The 18,860-nt window shown below is 33.5% G+C and overlaps 2 protein-coding genes across 3 annotated transcripts; both read right to left on the bottom strand.

Moving 5' to 3' along the window:
* Window positions 1-285: 285 nt before the first annotated feature.
* LOC130948491 (CRM-domain containing factor CFM3, chloroplastic/mitochondrial) lies at window positions 286-6,916 on the bottom strand. Of its 2 annotated transcripts, none has more exons than XM_057877240.1 (10): window positions 5,860-6,916; window positions 4,717-5,170; window positions 4,507-4,637; window positions 3,192-3,539; window positions 2,619-2,775; window positions 2,248-2,540; window positions 2,089-2,148; window positions 1,889-1,972; window positions 1,245-1,538; window positions 286-803 (listed from the first exon to the last, which is right to left on the bottom strand). In XM_057877240.1, the coding sequence occupies exons 1-9, from the start codon at window positions 6,799-6,801 to the stop codon at window positions 1,395-1,397; spliced, it is 2,613 nt and encodes an 870-aa protein (XP_057733223.1). In that variant the 5' UTR covers window positions 6,802-6,916; the 3' UTR covers window positions 286-803; window positions 1,245-1,394. The 2 variants fall into 2 exon arrangements, with proteins under 2 accessions (XP_057733223.1, XP_057733222.1); XM_057877239.1 differs by having other exon boundaries at window positions 1,312-1,538.
* A 1,156-nt stretch (window positions 6,917-8,072) lies between these two features.
* Window positions 8,073-17,197, bottom strand: LOC130948492 (synaptotagmin-5). Its single transcript, XM_057877241.1, has 14 exons — window positions 16,677-17,197; window positions 16,083-16,157; window positions 15,895-16,002; window positions 15,481-15,513; window positions 15,311-15,400; window positions 15,053-15,178; window positions 14,734-14,877; window positions 14,072-14,488; window positions 13,820-13,954; window positions 13,128-13,346; window positions 12,749-13,027; window positions 12,464-12,601; window positions 11,613-11,915; window positions 8,073-8,797 (listed from the first exon to the last, which is right to left on the bottom strand). The coding sequence occupies exons 1-14, from the start codon at window positions 16,872-16,874 to the stop codon at window positions 8,570-8,572; spliced, it is 2,493 nt and encodes an 830-aa protein (XP_057733224.1). The 5' UTR covers window positions 16,875-17,197; the 3' UTR covers window positions 8,073-8,569.
* Between the last annotated feature and the right edge of the window lie 1,663 nt (window positions 17,198-18,860).

Raw genomic sequence — 18,860 nt, 5'->3', positions numbered from 1 at the left:
TGTACCAGATACACCGATATTTCAATAATTTTAACCATTAATCTTAATTATAAAAAATATATATTAATTAAAATATAATATATATTAATTAAAATCAACGATTAAAATTACTAAAATACCAATATTCTAAGTACATTTGAAAACTTTCCAATGTTATATTACATGGTACTGTGTCAAAATCACTACTTAATGCCAAGGGGAAAACAAAACAAAACAAAAAGTTTTTCACATGCATACAGGAGTTTAAGCTGAATAGAATAATTGACTTTGGTTGAATAATATGAATTGCAAAACTCCATCGGGCCTTATATCAGCTTCAATAATTTACATAAAATTCATTTACATCAAATTCTTCAATGGTAACAAAATGACATTGACAGCGGATCCACTAAGTACCAACATAACTTAAATAAAGGAATTATTCTTTTGCTGCATTGAATGATTGCATAACATATTACAAAAAGAAATTATGGTTTGAAGGAGGATTTACAATAACCAGGTAATCTACAATGAAATTCAGACTCAATTATACAACAGTGCTCTTGAAATATTATATTTACTCACATCCTTGTAGAATTTTTTATGTAAAACTGAAACCAAATTTCAGATCAGATTGTGTAAGTGGAAGAACCACTCAAGTTTTATGAGAGCCTGCCTCTTATGATCACTCGTTCACTCTACAAGTAGGAACAGTTGCTAGATTTATTGCAAAATAATCCCCTAGGGGGGAAAAACAAATTAACACCTCATCTGATCAAGAACAAATTATCAACTTGTGCAAAGGCCAAAATTGATCATGAAACCTGTTGTACAAAATAGTATGCATTACAATTAGTCTAATATGTTAGACTATTGATACTTAACATAGCATAATCATCATAAAGCTGAAAAGAATGGTATTTAGAATCACAGAAATGGAAAGGTATAATTATTCTAGAAATTTCTATAGTTTCACTAAATTTCAATTAATTTTCTATAGTTTAAAAGTTCGTAATCAAGTTCTTAAATAAAAATTTTTAATTAGATACTTGTAGCTTAAACATTTCTAAGTCCCTGTATTGTACAAATGTTAATACAAGGACTAAGATTATAAAAGTTTGAACTAGAGACCTAATTTGAAAATTTCTATACAAAAGAATTTGATTACAAACGTTAAAAATAATAAAAACCTAACTAAAAATTAAATGAAATTATAGGGACCATTGGAGTAACTTAACCAAATGGGGAGATCAATCTTATCTTACAGTGCAAGGTATTAAAATCAGTGTCGCAAACTTATGAACTGAATGATCAAATGGCAAAGTTTGATACCGCTCTAGCTGCAGGCACTGGCAAAGTTCATTGCAATTAATTTTGAAAATTCCGAATGGCCTTCAAGAATTTGCATATGGCCTTCAAGGATGTTCACCATTTTCTAATTTAGAAAACTCAGAGTCATCCTCATCTTCCCAATCAATGTCTTGCTCCTCATCAGAATCATCATCTTCATGTTCATTGTCATCATAATCATCCAAACCATCAAAATTTTCATCTTCGCTCTGCAAATAACATAAAGTGGAAAAATTAATTTTGGAATGAAAATCTATTCTTTTCAAAATTAAAAGGAAAAAAGAATCCCATCAGTGTTTGACCTCCTACACTCTTTCAATGATAGGTAAATTACTGTGATGAACAGTCTCATATTGCATTATACTATATAACTGTGTTTACATTAGATCCAAAACTTATCACCCAAGTTGTTGTCTAGGAGAATCAGAATTGTATGATCAAGAAAATTATGAAAGCCATGGCTATATGCAGGAGTTGTATTGATTTGGCAAAGAACAATTCCATTGCATTCCCAAAGTAAGGCAGATAAGAAACCATTAAAAGAAGTGGGGTATCTTACTTGGCTGAATTCCGAGCTATTGTCTATTTGGTTATGGTCCTCTATGTTTGGCATATCTTCATCTTCCAGATCTTGAGGCATTCCCTGTGGAAATTATTTAAATTATAGGTTGATGAAACTTGATAATAGAGACCATAGAGAAACAAAAATGCCAACATAAAAACACAGCAAAATTAAATTATGACAGATCAAATACTTACAAGTTCTGTTTTCATTTGTTCTATGGTTTTCTCCAACTCAGTAATATGCTGACTAAGAGCCTGTACAGTTCATACAAGATTGAATATAACATTACAGATTTAAAAAGGGAAAAAGAAAAGAAAAAAGATGAACAGATTAGCAATACAACAAAGGGGTACCTCATGCCGCTGCATAGCCACCGATCTCTTCAATGCTTTTTGCTTTGTCAGTAAGTTTTTAGGCCTCAGAATGATGGGCCTCTTATAATTCTTTCCACGATAGTAAATAAGAGCAAATCCTTTGGGAACTCTCTCTATTGCCACTAGGATTCCACCACTTTCAAATTCCAGTAACCTTGCTGTATCTTCAACAAAAGCAAGGGTCTTCTGTTTTGATATCAATTTTACAAGCTCCCGATGTTTCCAATGCAAATGCATGTTCTCAACGACACCATCAAAAACACCACGAATACCTGCAGTTAGACACAAACTGATGTCAGTTTTGTATCATTGGAATGGAACAGCTTTCGGTCAGATGAAAATCAACCCACCAAGTGGTAAATATGCCTTCATTCTTAAACCAATCCGACGGAACACAACACGTTCTTCATCTGTGATTGTCTCCTGGTCATAATCAGGACCAGCTGGAACCATAGATGCTTCTATTTTTGCTAACAGCCTTTCTGCCCTAAGTTTTTTTGCCTCAGCCTGTTCATGCATTGAGTGTTAAATACAAACAAGGGAAGTTAACAATTGTCAAGATTTGCAGAGACCAATCAAAACAACATGAAAATCCCATTCAACCCAGAATCCGGCAACATATGTTGCATTGCATTCATCTTAGCATATAATTTTAAAGTTACAGCCAGCTGATCTAGGCATCATAATTTGAGTAAATTTACAATCTAAACTAAACTTTACAAAACTGTCAGCAGACAAACTAAAAGTAAAATTTAATGGGATAAAGTTAACAAGATAAGGATATATATTTTGAACAATGAAGAAATAAAAAGACAGGACCCAACTCCTATGCCAAACATATACCCACATGCACAATAAATCATGTCAAGCATATAAACAATTGATTATTTTAAAAAAAAATTAAAAAAAAAAAAACCACTTACGGTAGCTAATTTATGTTCGATATGTCTGACTAGCCTGACTTGCTTGGATTTGGCAGCTTCCTCCATCATCCTCTCCCGTTCTTCAGTAGATATATCCCTTCCCCAGCGTGCCTGAGCTTCATAGAACTCTGCTAAAGATCCTGCTCGTGGTGTTGCTGATTCATCTTTCCCTGATGGAGTAGCATCAAGAACACCAGACCGGAACTTGTCTTCAACATCTTGTACCTGTTTGGTCAATTCCTGTCTTTCAGCTAGGACTGTAGCTACAGCTGTCGGGACAAAGTCCTTCCCACGATATATAACAATGTAATATTTATTCCGTAGCAGCAAGGTACCTCCGGTCAATGTCTGCACTTTAACAGAGTAACAGTCACTTTTCTGATAATCAGATTAACATATGAGATGGATTTACATATTTCTAGCTTATAACATGTGAGCAATTAAAGAATTATGCTTTAAAAAAAACACAAAAAAACAAAAACAATAAATAAATAAAACATAAACAAAAACAAAACTAATTTTTCACCACCTTACATGAACAAGCCCATAGAATGAGTATCAATTTCTTCAAAATAGATCCCCCCCCCCCCCCCCCCCCAAAACAAAAAAAAAAGATAACATTTAAAAAATGAAGATAAAAAAAGAACCACATTCTTATGGATAAAAGGAAAATAATAAAATAATATATTCTTTGAGTATATAATGCCCCTAAAATTATTCTTAGGTATAATTATGTTACTAGTAAAAGTCAATGCCAAAAATGCACTACTTCACTGGAAGATCAATCTGTAAAACAATTATTGATTGGTTTGTTACTCCAATGTACTGAATAAAGCATAGCCAACAGCTTAAAGGGACACTGTTTTTTCGGTTAAAAACTTCAGAGGTCATTTTAACAACCCCCACACCACAGCCTCACCTCCGCACGGTCTTGGTTCCAATTGAACCACCCACAAGCAACTCATGTTACCTACAGCCTGATTGACCTAATTAGAAGAACCATGACTTGACTAACAAACTCTACCAGCTAGGGCTGCCAACTAGATTAGGACAAAAAACTTATGAGCTAAATACCTAATCTACCCCTGATGTATCTTCTCCCTCAAGCCTCCTCTGTCTCACTCCCTTCTCATTCTCTAATATTTCACTTGATGTTATCAACTTTCCAACCTATTGTGAGTGTTTAATTCAATCAAATCTATGTCAGCACTTTGTCCAAAATGTGAGGCGTCAGGTTATTGTGAGTGTTCTGGATTAAACATAAGCATAATTATAGAAGCAAATAACTGCAAATGGGAAACCACAAATAACAGACCTTTATCTCCTCAGCCATCAGTTCATTGTTTGTGTTCTGGATACCACGTTTTACAGCAATCTTTGCAATTAAACTTTTCTCCCAAAGCTTAAGAATAGCACAAGCTAGGCCTTGGTGACGTCTATTTCTCCCTTCATAATTGCCAGGAAATAATCCATATAAGTAAAAGGAAAATAAACTCAACAAAATATTACAACAGACAAATTTTACCTAAGGCAAAATGACAAGGAAGTGTCTTGGCAAGTTTCCTTAAATTGGTCATTTCCGCATTTGTTAGTCGAGAACGCATTCCAGTAGGAAGAAGCCTAAAGGGTGTTTTGTAACCTGGAACTGTAGGGGGAAGTGAATCAGCATCAACAGGAAGTACTCCTGTACCCCACCATTCAATGAAACGAGGACCTAAACTATCAAGCAGGGCATTGTACTCCGCTTCCTCCTCTGTCATGTTTTCAGGCTGTACTTGATTCCACACAATAGGCTCACTCTTCTCCGATGATGAGGCTGCATCACTGTCTTTTGTTCTCGAGGAGACATCCGGTACAAAAAAAGCATCACCTTCTTTTGCATTGTGTTGACCCGCAGATGAAGGCCCTTGGTAATTAGCACCACGATAAACCATCATAACACTACCTGCCCTCCATGTGACCAACCCTCCTGTTCGGCGCTGCACACTGCAACAAGTCAGTTGATATGCTCTTCAACGCATTAGAACAAACATCAAAGGTAAATCTCTAATGGCTATGCTTGAACAAGGATACAAGTATAAATATATATATCAGTGATATATCGACCAAACAAGTAAATCAAATGCAAATTTTAATTTTAGAAGCGGCTCATGAAACCCACCAAAACATGAATAACACTGAAGTAAATTATTCATGCCCTATCACATGTCAACTTCTACAACTACAATATAAAAAAAGCTGCCATTTCTAGCATGTCTGGATTTGATATTGCATTTTCCAAAGCATGGTTTAGAAGGTGTGCATCATGTTGAATTATATTTCAACATGATCTTTAGTCCTAATCTATGATTCGCACGCACGCAAAAAAGAGTTTATTCTTAGATAAGCAAAGATCTATCCCCCTAAGCATCCTACTAAATACCAAATGCGAGAAGAGTTGAAAACTTTTTTAAGATTTCAATACATAGAAAACCTTTACTATTAAATTGTTTAGAACATTTTTGGGATGCTAGATCATTACTCTTCTCAGAGAGATCAATTCATTTGCAAACTATAAAACCAACACATCATTCCAATTGACGCTATCAGGTCACGATGATCAATCGGCACCGAGGTCTCAACCGAAACAAAGAAATTCAAAAGCAAAAGCAGAGGCAATGAACCAAACCTCAACAATCTCATGAGCAGTTCTCATGTCCCTTGCAAGGTCCTCATGAAACTTGAGCCTCACAAGCTCCTCCTTCCTCCACCTCTCATGAATCTTCTCCATAACCTCCTTGGTGAGCCCAGCTTTAGGGACATTAACCCTCTCCCTAGTACGCATTCCTTCCCTCCTTAACCTCCTCAAAACCTCGTCCTCAAGCGTCAGCTCCGCCAAAGTTGGAGCCTTTACCCTCCTCTTATCCCTCATCCCTTTCTCCCTTCCCTCTTTAGCAGCACCCATCTCTCTCTCTTCCACTTCTCTCTGCCATGGCAAAAAGACCATCTCATCATCACCAACACCATCATCTTCACGTACAATAGCATCAGGCCTAATCCATTCCCTTCTCAGAAGCTCACCAAGCCTCTCTTCTCCGGTCACCGGAAAATCATCACCAACACCACCAATTGAGACCTCTTCTTTTCCTTCTTCTTCTTCTTCTTCTTCGTCATCATCATCTGAAGCCAATCCTAGGTTCCTCAACCGAAGAACGATCCTCTCAACCGCGTTTTGCCCCTTATCACCGTCAAAGTAACGATTTTCCGTTGTATCATGAAGTGGGTCGTTGGTGTGAGATTCGGTGACCCTTTTGGAGGAATTATTGGGGGGAGGGGTTTTTGCGAGCCATGGGGCAGAAGGGTTGCTGGTGCTGGTGTTGGTGTTAGGTTTTGTTGTGGAAGAAGAACGGTTATTCTGTTTTGTATGTTGTTGTTGTTGTTGTGAGGTTCTAAGAGAAGAGAAGGGTGTGAGTGTAAGAGTGCGGAATGGGGGTTTAGAGCGAAAGAAGAAGAGCGTTGAGGAGGAAGATGAAGAATGAGGAGAAGTGAGTGAGAGTGATGAAGGTGAACAAGTTTTGAGATGCAATTCAGAGAGGTTAGTAGTTGCCGTCCTGGTGGCTGCGAACGCCATTTGTTTTGTATTTGTAGTTCTTAATAGAGTCGCATTGTTCGTTTCGTTTTCTTCGGAAGAGAAAAGTTGCAGACTTTGGAGGTGTGTAACGAAGAAGAAGAAGAAATGCAAGTGGCAGCAACAAAAGGCGATAAGGTTTTTCACTTTTTTGGGTGTGAAAATTAACTTACATAAAAAATATCTACAAAATTATTTAAAAAATTACTATGTAAAATAAAAACAATCATGCTAATTGCTAAACACTAAAATTAATCCACAATAAAATACATATAAAATAGTACTAAAATGAGTTAAATTATATATGTATTTAATTATTTATACATATTAATTGATTTTACTGTAAAAATAATATTTTTAAAATAAAAAACAATCATTAAATTAGTTATATACTTATACCTAAATATATATTATTTAATTTATTTTAATAAATATTTTATATTAATAATTAATTTAATGATTATTTTTTTTGAATTATTAATTATAATTTATGATTTGACTTGTCATTTTAAGCTTACAAATTAATATTATTTTTATTACCAATAAATTAATTGGGATTAATCTATTTATTATTTCACTCTCTGTTTATGTAAATTTTTTTAAAATCGTTTCAGAAAAAAGACATAAGTTGCCCAGAGGTAAAAGTTTGTATTTTCAGCTTTTCTCAACTCAAATTTAAAGATCAACATAGAACATACAAAACTAAAAACAGGAAACATTAGTACTCTGAAACAAACAAATATGATCACACAACCTCATTCATCACAACAAAAGTTCTTCATCGTCTTATGCTGATTCTTTTGCTCTCAACTGACAACTTCATTCACACACTAACAATTTCTACATTCTGGATGGATGTTCTTTTGTGTTTAAACTTTCGAACTTGGTTAATTTGTTACCCATTGTCTGCAATTATCTTTTAACGAAATCACTTTGTTGACTACAGAAAAAATTCTTCCCAATGAATGTACTTTATCATTTTTAAAATGAATTTCACCCCAAGGAAATGTTCTCTTGATTGGTCCATTTTTTGGCAGATACATCATGTAGTTTCCATATTTAAAATTTTTTTTAGCCAAAAGAGAACAAGAGAGAGATACAAAAGCATGCTAAATCTAAACAATCAACCATGCCATATTACATTGGAGATTTGACCTCAGAATCATATATCTATCTATTAAATTTGTTGACAATGACAACTAATAGTATCTCTTCAGTTACTGGATATGTTAATGGAGACATGATATATGCTCAAAAGTGACAAATTATACATATGCAAAGAAAAATAAACAAGAGTGGAACTATATATATTATATGTCACCAGTGTAAGTTTACATAAACACCACTCATGTCAACTATATAATGGTAACAATTCCACAACTAACCTTCACATCCTATAAAATCATGTCTTGTGAAAAGACTACACAACCCTTACATTCCTACAATAGAAACAAAACTAATTTTCTGGTTGTCCAAACCCATGAATCTCTAAGGATTTCTACTGGCCTAAACCCTATGAAGAAAAACTATAATAGTCCTTTCTGTATTGAATGCAGCACCTGATTCCCAACATTATGCATACCAATACAAAAATTAATCAAATTAACCATATACAAGCTATAATGTGATACTATAAGATGACTTGCGTGCTAAGAAAATTAGAAAACATGTACAAAATCTTTCCATGATGGTCCTTCTTTTTCCCATAAGCAAAGTTGAGCATGGGAAAGTATATATTAACTTCAACTACAAAGTAGAAGGAAGACAAGGGTCAGCTTCCACTTCCAGAAGATCTTCGACTCATTGAAGGAGAAGAATTAATCATCTCTTGACCTAGCTCCCTTATTTTGCTGAGAAGCATCATTTGCTCAGTTTCCAATTGGACTATGTAACCTTCTTGTGTATCCTCTAAAGTTTCTAGCTCACTCAAAGCTTCTGATAGCCCGTCGAGGTTTCCATCCTCTATTAAAGACCGGAACTTGATCATCATCTGTTTAATCTGCGACGATATTTCAATTTATGCAATGTGTCAACATAAAATGAGGATGATAATAACTTCACACAGCACAACTTATATGTTCATAGTTTTGCCACATTTGTTCAATAATGCTGAAAATTTGGTCATTTTGAAGCTCAATATAGCAGTGCAGAAAGTTTGCAGCAAGCATTTTTACATCAGCAAGAATATTTTATAGCAGTGTATTTGCAAGCTCTAGGTTCTAATTTTATTCCGTTTTGCAAGTTTTGTTAAGGGACTTAACACAGGTTACACCTTAGGCTTACAATGTGATTTCTCTCTTCAATTAATTCTTTTGATGTGCCTCCTATTCTATACTTCCCCATTTCATTTGATAAAACATTTCATTCATAACATTGAATAAAGAACATGTAAGCAGAAATAGTAAGAAAGAAACATTTTGCACAAGAGTGCTTCAGCAAAAGTCGAAGCCATTGAGAATTCTGTTGTCTCATGAATGGTATTTTTGTTGTGAGAATTCACTCATCACCACTTAATCATGATAATTCTCCAATGTAAGTTATGTTTTCCCAAGTCTTTAGCATAGATGTTAGCCATTTCCATACCATTATACATAGTAGAATTGTGTAGTTTTGTTATTTTATGATTTTATAGTTCTTATTTATGTATATTTAGCACAAAAAGAGGAAATTCAACCTATTGCAACCATGCCAGAGCACAATCAAGTCAGAAGATACAGGATTTCAACATTCGCAACTGTGGGCTCTAACACAGGCTTGCCATGTTGGAGCACAATTGCGACTCTCAACACGTAAATTATCTAATCAACATGTGATTAAGGGTAAAAAAAGGGGTATTTTTAAAATAAAAGAGGAATGTCATTAAGAAAATTACAAAAAGATGAGAGTATCAGAGATCCTCCTTACAAAGAAGCAAAAAACAAACAAAAGACCAACCAAGTGCAGCTTTCCAATCTCAACATGTTTGAGAGCTTACACCAAATAGATGTTATATGACTAATTTGATCCCATAAAACTTTTCAAGCTGAAGATCTATCATTAGAGGTGCATGAATTCCAATCCAACTAAATACTACAGAGTCTATCATTCAAGGGTTTTTAACCATGCAATTAAGCATCTTTTGGCACAATCTCCATACCGTTAACACTGAGGAGGCAGCTGGAGAAGGTTCTTGGAAGTTATTGAGTTCCAAATGATCACTAATAGATACAAAAAAGGCACCATGGCTTCAATCTCAATGGAGCTTCTTTCACCTCTCTGCTCCATTTTTGTTATCTTGTTCTCATCATTAATGAGATATACCCTTTAATTAGGCCATTGATATAGCCACTCTTTGATTATTAATCTCATTATGATGTAATTCATGTTTTTTATTCGAATGTGTAATCAACACTTGATTGAATTGACATGAACTTGAGAAAGGAATTCAAACCTTCTTGTCATGCTTGCCACAGGTTGAGTGAAATTAAGAGATAAGCAAAAGTAATTTGTGTGGTTATTTGGTAAGGAATCCACTGATCTTAATCATTCATTTCAGTGTAGTTTATTCTAACAGATTAGGTATTCACATTGAGGTGAAGAGAATTCATGATTTCAAAAGAAACACAGTTAATCTAGGAAACCCAACTATTAATTGTTAAACAAGGAACTGAACAACATAATAAAGAGTTTAGTGGCATGATTGATTAGTTTTACTCAACAAGAAGTAAGAGCAAAAGCGAAACAATATCCTATTTTGGTATTTTTCTTTGGGGCTATTTAGATATATAAATTTGTTCTATGGCACGAGTTGATGATTTCAGAAAGCAATTACTTAATTTGAGACGATGTCCAACATCCACTCATACTTCAAGTATATATGACAAGAAATCATGGAACATGTTCTATTGCTTATATATTAAAGAGTTTTTCCATTATTTATTAACTTATATTATTTTACTTTCAAACCCATACTTTACAAATTGAACATACTTCTTCACAAAAACAATTCCTACTACTTGGCATTTTTCCAGACAGGTAAGCCTTTAGTTCTTGAATTTGGATCCTCTAAATTTTGAATTTTCACTTAGAGGGTAAAGTGTGATCTCTCACCATTTATTTCATAGGTGGGACCAAGAGAAAATATGAGAGAGAAACTATTCAAAGGTGAGAGATCACACTTTACCCTCTAAAGTGAAATTCAAAATTTAGAGGATCCAAATCCTAGATTCTTATCCCATTAGTGTTTACAACAAAACATAATTTGTTTTGCTCAATATCCAATACCAAATAAACTTACATGTGAAAAAAAAAAAAACCTTTGGTTTGTCAATAATTTCATGTTTGGATGTATATATGCACCTATTGGCAAATTATATTAGTGAAGCCTGGAATCTAGGAAGGGCAACAAGTATGTGCAAGTTTTGTGGGGCATTACATCGGTGCGGAGACAACAGAGTATACACTCTAACCATCTATAAATCTACATTATTGTGGAAACATCACAAAAGCCATTCCTTGTAATTATTCAAATTTATAATGGGGCTTTGGCCATAACAGCTATATACATTTTTCTATCTTTATACTACCAAATTTGTAATATTTGAATCCATAACTCGGCTTTGGGTCATCATAGTTACATACCTTTTCTTTCCTTTATGTTAGTAAGCTTTTATTTTATTGTAAAAGACAATTTACTTTCACTAAATTTTCATTTCTCTCTTAATTATTTCTACTATTATATCTATAAAAAATATAACTAATATGCTTTATCTACCCATGCTTCTCCATCTAGTTAGCAACTTCGAAGAGAAATTTCTAGATTTGCAAGATCTCACCTGGTTCGGAATTTGGTGTAATTTGCTCAAGGAAGGTTCAGAATCTATACTATTTCTCTTTTGCAACTCCGGAACTTTTCTAGTAATTTGGATGTGAATCTCTCCCCTTTTCACACCTTGGAGGGGTATCCACTTGTCGGCAGTTTCATTTGGAGGCAGCATTTGATATTCGACGACACATTCACCTATGCTTGATGCGGCCAACAATGCATTGTGGTCCTTCACATAGAGTACAAGGGGACTACCATCATCGAGGAACTCTAAGGTCTGGTTCCACTGAGGGTTAAGAGTTTTGTATATAACCTACACCACAATGAAAATATGAAATTACAAGACAAAAAAAAGTGCAATCTACCCTTGGAAAATAAAGCAATACATAATTGAGGAGCAAGTTACCCCAAAAGGATTAAAGGAAAATGAAAGATAAGAGATATACGGCAGACTGAAAAGTTATAGAAGTTAGTAAGAATCCACCATGCCATGGATACCTTTAATATCTAAGGCTGCTAACACTGACCAGTCCTGAAATTAGGTGATGTTGCACACAATTCCCCCTTGATTTATCATGCTTACACTACCCTCCTTCGAGTTCGAGGGGAGGTCAATATGTTTATAATGGAGGTTAATGTCACATTTTACAGAATACAAGGTTGTCAAGTGTTATATAACCTAAATTCAAAAGATTAGTGTATATTTTTACAAACGAAGGAATGTCATTTTTACTAATATTGCTTAACTGTGGGGCAAGTCAGTGTAATTTGCCTTAATATTTGTATCATAATCCAGATAAAACTGTAATGCCTAAGGAAAATCACTTTCATGAAAAGAAACCAAGGGAAAAGTGTTCCAACCTTCGTCTTTTTCTTTATGTTTCCATATTGCACCCTCACAAATGGATCACTTGTGCCTCGTAGATCAGCGGCAACAAGATCCCTTCCCTCAATCAGAACAAGTTCTATCCAACCGTTGGCCGGGCCTGGAGCTGATCCCTGGCCATTTTCAATATAGCAAAGCATGTTAGAATTAAGTGATTAAGAGATAATATATAAATAGAATCTCAGCTGTTTGCATATCTTTTCTTCTGATTTGTATAATTTACTAAAAGCATCACTAATTTTTTTACTGATAAAACACACCCTTGAATTTGATCCTTCTTGGTCGTCGAGCCTGACTGCTTGTATTTGAAGTCTTAATTCTCCAGAACGCACTCTTTCTAGAGGTATCCATACATCCCTGACTGTTCCATCTACCAGCCCTTCCAAATTTACATTTGCACTACCAATGTTTTCGTCTCCGAAAATTTCTTCACTGAAGCCTTTTACTTTTAAGTAGTCACCGCCACTAACCTCATCGAATTCAAACGTCTGGTTCCATACAGGATTCGAACCATGGGCAGTCTTCGTTTTCAGGACAGTCTGGAAGATTAACAACAAAATTATATATGGCGTAATCATTACAACCTCAGTTAATCATGTTAATGAGAGAGAAGTGTCTTGGAGACACAACACCACTCACCTTTCCATACTGAAGTTTAACATATGGATCAAACTTTCCAGATTTATCTTTTGCAGCGAGATCCTTTCCTTCCATAACAGTTATGTTAAGTTTCCTTCCAGTTCTTAACTGAATATTTGATGATCCACTAACTGATGACTGAGAACTCGACCGGAGACTGTTCAAGCTATGCGTACCATCGGAATATTGCCACTCTTTTACTACAATGCTGACCTTCAACTGAAAATTGAAGAAAGGAGGTAAATGAATATGCCATTCAATAATATTTTATTTTCTTTCAAAAAGCTACATCAATTATCCATCACAAAATCTGGCCTAAGGAGCATTTTTCTAGGAAGGATTATTAAAAATCAGTCAAAAATAGAAAAATAATCATTTTGTATATTAAAAGGTTATAGAATTCATTAAGACCAATTAAAATTGATACAATAAACTAAGCCCGAACCACAAACAGATGAGGCTAGAAGCATTGCACAACAAAGGCTATCACTATGAAACTCCATAATCAATTTTAAATGATTAATATCGATATAATGTTATTTACAAAGAAATGTTATCAACATTGAAAATATGTCCAGTTCGTGTACAAATTTCACATGAGAAAATTGTTTCCCGCATGGCCATAATGCAACCAAGGTGTCTAAATCATAAAGCAGGAGGAACTAATTATAGAATGGTCATAAACACTGTACCTCCCCGGGGTTAGCCCCCTCAAATGGGACCATCATTTCAACTTCATCTCCACAAAATTGTGCTTGCTTTGCTATGACCCCAGAATCGGGTCCTATTGCCCAGAATATCGTTGAATCATCTTCAACATGCCTCATCTGCTCAAAGACTTACCATAGTAAGGATTGTATAAAAGTTGAAGTAGTTTCCAAAACATAATAGAGACTAAAGAAACGTAACTACTATTTGACCTGACATGGTAATTATCTTGGTACCTTGATTTCACAACTTGCTAGGTAGTCACACTTGATATTGTTGGGATGAGACTCATAAAGATTGAAACGAAGGTTTCCAGTGTTATCATGTAAAACCATATTAAATGGTGCATCCCATCGAGGGGTTGATCCAAGTCTGACATCTGTTCTCCTGATTAAGTCCCCAACTTCTACCTCGACAAATGTTTGTAGGTCCTTGTCATCAAAACTGTCCACCGAGAAACTATTGGTTGTACCATTTTGAGGCCTCCTAGATCCCCCCTTGAAGCAACTCCTTGAAAGTTTACTAGCCGCAATCACTCTAATATATATAATGCCACCAACAGCCTTCTTCCTCAAATCAACAGCAGGCAAAGTAAAACAGCGGCGCCGAGGTTCCACCATGGTCTTAACCAAGGTGTCAGTAAAAAGCTTTTCCTACAAAAATTTAAATTCAAAATAAGCATGATTACAAGAAAGGCATCAAGCTGATATCCATTTACGTAGAATCAGCTTCATAATCCACAATGCATTACAATTTCTAGGAGTTGCATCAAAACCGAAGTTCATAGTCTTTCTACTACAGCACCGCAAATAGAAGTTTTTTATGGAAAACAGCACAACTTGAATTTTATTATTTTTCTTACAACAATTATATTAAATCAAACGTAGTAGAAACACACCAGCCAAGAAGAAACACCGGGCCATTCAGTGGCAGGAAGTGACTGGCTTCCACCGCTTCCAAAGGCGATTCCTATTCTCACCTCAGGAGTTGATACAAATGAATACAAAAGTGCTTTTCCATCCAGGATTGGTGTAAATAGAAGCTGCAAAATGAATATGAATCTTAATAACAAAAAGATAAAGCACCAAACCATGTTTTTAATTAATGCATGAAAATCAGTTCATAGCCCTAGAAGTAAAGATAACATATCCAAATGTTTTATTTTTCTCTAAATTTGCTTCTTCAAAATTCAAAATGCGGACATTGCTTTTACTTACATCACCCTTGATATGAAGACTATTAATCACAATCCGAGCTGTTCCGATCAATGGCTTTGCAAGCTTCGCAAGCATCAAAATGCTCATTTCATTTGTGTCCCAATCCAAACCCAGTTGTAGGACTCGCTGTGAAATACAAAGAAAATGCTCATTTCATTTGTGTATGAATCAAAACATAGGCATGTGAAATATTCTTAATAAAATATCTAAAACTACTATTTTTCAGGTTATAATATTGAAATGTGAAGGAAGTAAAACCTGATCACCGATAGTTGACCATCGCATCCCTTGAAGACCCACACTAGGAGGGCATGAACCCAATGAAAACTCCTGCAGCTCGACTCTTTCCTACAGAATGATTTCCCTAGTTCAGCATGCACCTATGAAATTTCCAGCATCTATGATTGAAGGAAAAGAGTGTTTCTTACTATAAGTCTTGGCTTCCGGAGCTTTAAACGTTTCTAGAGACATAAAGATAAAAGCAAGAAAATCAAATTAGAAAATCCATCACAATTCGTGCCGGGGGAGGGGGGGTGTTAGTGCATGTATGAAGAGTGTGTTGCACAAGAATTGCTAACAAGAAACTTATCGACTCTTTCAATGTTTTCTTAATCACCATAAGAGCTAAAGGAAAAAACAAAATTACAAAAACAGAAATCTGTTTGTGTTACAGACTTCCAATCTAAGTTACCCTTTTATTGAAAACATATAGAGTATTCCAAAAAGTAGAAGATAACAATATGTAGAATCTAAAATAACTAGTTTAACCATAATAACTACTATACTTTAATGTTGACAGTAACATAAATGTTGGTAATTAGGAAACGGCACTGAGATTTCACCTCAACTATCGCCGATAACCTTATCGAAAGCTTTGGGTTATAATGGCTGGACCAGATTTCAGTCAAGAGCTTATTCAGCCACTCGCAATGCTCCAACGGAGTGATCGGCTATAAGAACAGGAAGCTGAAGTCAACTTCATAAAGCACTTTGGGAATTTGAAATGATGAAAAGGAGAAGAGAAAGCTACCGATGTGTTCAGTATGATTCGTTGCCATTTCTTATCCAAGTCCTCAACAAGTAGTTTCCGTTGATACCTACCATACTAAAAATGGAACAGCAAAATCTCACATTAACTGCTTATATCATTAAGCTCAGGCTCAACCACCATTGATTTTGTCTATTTTCTTCTATTACATTACACATCAGTGTTTCGATGCATAGTTACATGAATTCACAATTCACCAGCATACCGAATTTTCCTCAAAATATTTTAAGTGTGGCATACTACATACCGGAAACGGATTGCGTTCTATGTAACTATGGTCCAATGTCAACTAATCAAAAAAGGTCAACGGTGACCGTTTATACTAAAAACTTAGGTATCACCATAATCAGAAATATAATTAATCAAAAATTGAATCTGAAATGACCTCAATTTCATGAAATTTGACAACAACAACTAAAGTGATCAGGCAAGATAGTTTGTAGTACTTATTAGTAAATGCCACATGGATAAAGTAAGACAAAAAGAGGGGAAACTAAGGACAGTGATTGAATACAAATTTTAAAATGAGAAAATAAAAATAAAAATAAAGAAGTTATCAATCATCAGTGAAGCTACCTGTATAGCTATCCACACAACAAGAAGAATGGGAACCCAGGTGGAGAAAGAGAACATCCATTTCTCAATAGCCCAAGCAACCAAAAGCAGAGGAATGAAGAATGGAATTGATGGCTTCTCCTTCAAGAGATGGTTGAAGAAGAAGTCCACTGCAACTTCTTCTATGTTGAACAAAAGTCCCCTTTTCTTTCTACTCATTGCAACGACCAAATCACTCTCCTCTTAATGCCACAAAAATAAAAAAGGAAACTTTTTTCCTTCTTGTTCTTCTTCTTTGTAGTTGTCAAAAAGTGTGATCTTGTTGCTATGCATTACCTACTCATTCATAGTTTTTTACAATAAGAGACCATAAACAAGGTGGGGTAAGAGAAAGGGAAATGAAAGAATGGAATAAAGGAAGAAGATTTGACGGATTTTGAAGGGGATTGTATTACTAGAAGAAGAACAGAGAGAGAGAGAGAAACAAAGACCACAAAAAGTGGGAAGAGCTGAATGGTAAATTCGATAACTGAAACTGAAGCAGTTTCCGAATGTCTTCAAGTGGAAAAATGCGGATATTAATATTATATACTTTTTTAATTTTAATTAATTATTTAATTATGGAGTAATAAATACTAATCTGGATTTCGGAGTGATGATATTTCAATGATTTGGAGAGTGATCGTCTTTATTAATGGGTAATAATTAATTAATATCTACTGACGGTGAATTTAAACCGGTTTACAATAAGATTTTAAAACAAGTTTACTCTATATATATATATATAAAAAATCAGTCATTAATATTAAAATATAAAACATATATTTATATATAAATATATTATAATTCATTTTTAAATAAATGAAACAAAAATTAATTATACTTAAATTAAAATAATAAAATACATATTTTTTAAAAATTATAAATTCAATTGTGATTAACACTATTTTTTAAAAATAATTATCTTGTCCTCACTTCTCATAAAAAATTTAATGGTCATATGTACATATGTGATATACATGGAATGGAACAAAAATTTTCAGCTATACAAAGAGTTTATGTATGTCATTATAACACCAATATTATTTTTTCAATTCTCTTCAATAGTATTTTATCATGTCACAAAAAATCTAACTAATTTAAATCAATTAGAATAAAATTATTAAGTAAGATATAACTAATTACTTAACAAATAATTCAAACAAACTAAAAATATTTTTTCATGTATTCCATTTTCAACGTGAATGAGATAATTATGCATATATTTTCCTTTTATTATAGGTAAAATATATTTACAATGATCTTAGTATTTTATTTCATTATAAACTAAATACACTATTATTATTTTTTATTTATCTCGTCTTTTTCAAAAATGAAATATATATATATATATATATATATATATAACAAATTCGTTCTATACGAAGATGAGATAAATAATAAAGTATAAAAAATTAAATATTTCAATGTATATCTATATCTATAATTTTTATATTTTTTATTTGTTTAAAAAAATTCAATTAACTCCTTATTTATCATGTTACTGATTTTTTATTTTAAAAAATCTAAATTCTTTTATTAAAAGCGTAAGTAGAATTTTTTATTTTTAAATTGGTACTAAGTTTCTATTGAAAGAAAGAACAAAAATATAACGTTTATTGTTTTAAAAAATATTAAGATTTTCTTTAAAATATAATACTAAATAGCAAAAATATATTCAGATATTTCACCGAACGAGTGACTATAATAATAAGAGTTTCATTCTCTTATTTATTTATTTATTTGTTTACTACCAATCTGAACTAGAAATGTTATTTTCTTTCGTTTTGAAATAGTTAATATTTTAGTTTTTTTTAATACATAAAAAATTAATAAAAGGTAGAAAAATATAAAAAACAAAATAATAATTATTTTAAAATGAAGTGAAAAATAATATATGAAATGAGAAAGGTAGGTTTATTACTTTATATGCAGCATGTGGCCAGCCACATTGAAGGACAACTTGCCTTTCATGCCCATCGATGCCACCCCATTGCTAATCATCACAATAAATCTATACATCCAAATTTCTCACCTGCTTTTTGTTTTTTTGTGTCCAATGCTATTTAAAAAATTTTCATATTTGTATCCATGATATAAAAATAAATAAACATAAGAATTATCCAAACATTTTAATTCTTTATTATTATTATTATTATTATTATT

This window comes from Arachis stenosperma, chromosome 9 (genome assembly GCF_014773155.1).
Source record: "Arachis stenosperma cultivar V10309 chromosome 9, arast.V10309.gnm1.PFL2, whole genome shotgun sequence".
Lineage (NCBI taxonomy): Eukaryota > Viridiplantae > Streptophyta > Magnoliopsida > Fabales > Fabaceae > Arachis > Arachis stenosperma.
The sequence above is the reverse complement of the archived record's forward strand: the minus strand, read 5'-3'. Positions and strand labels throughout refer to the sequence as shown.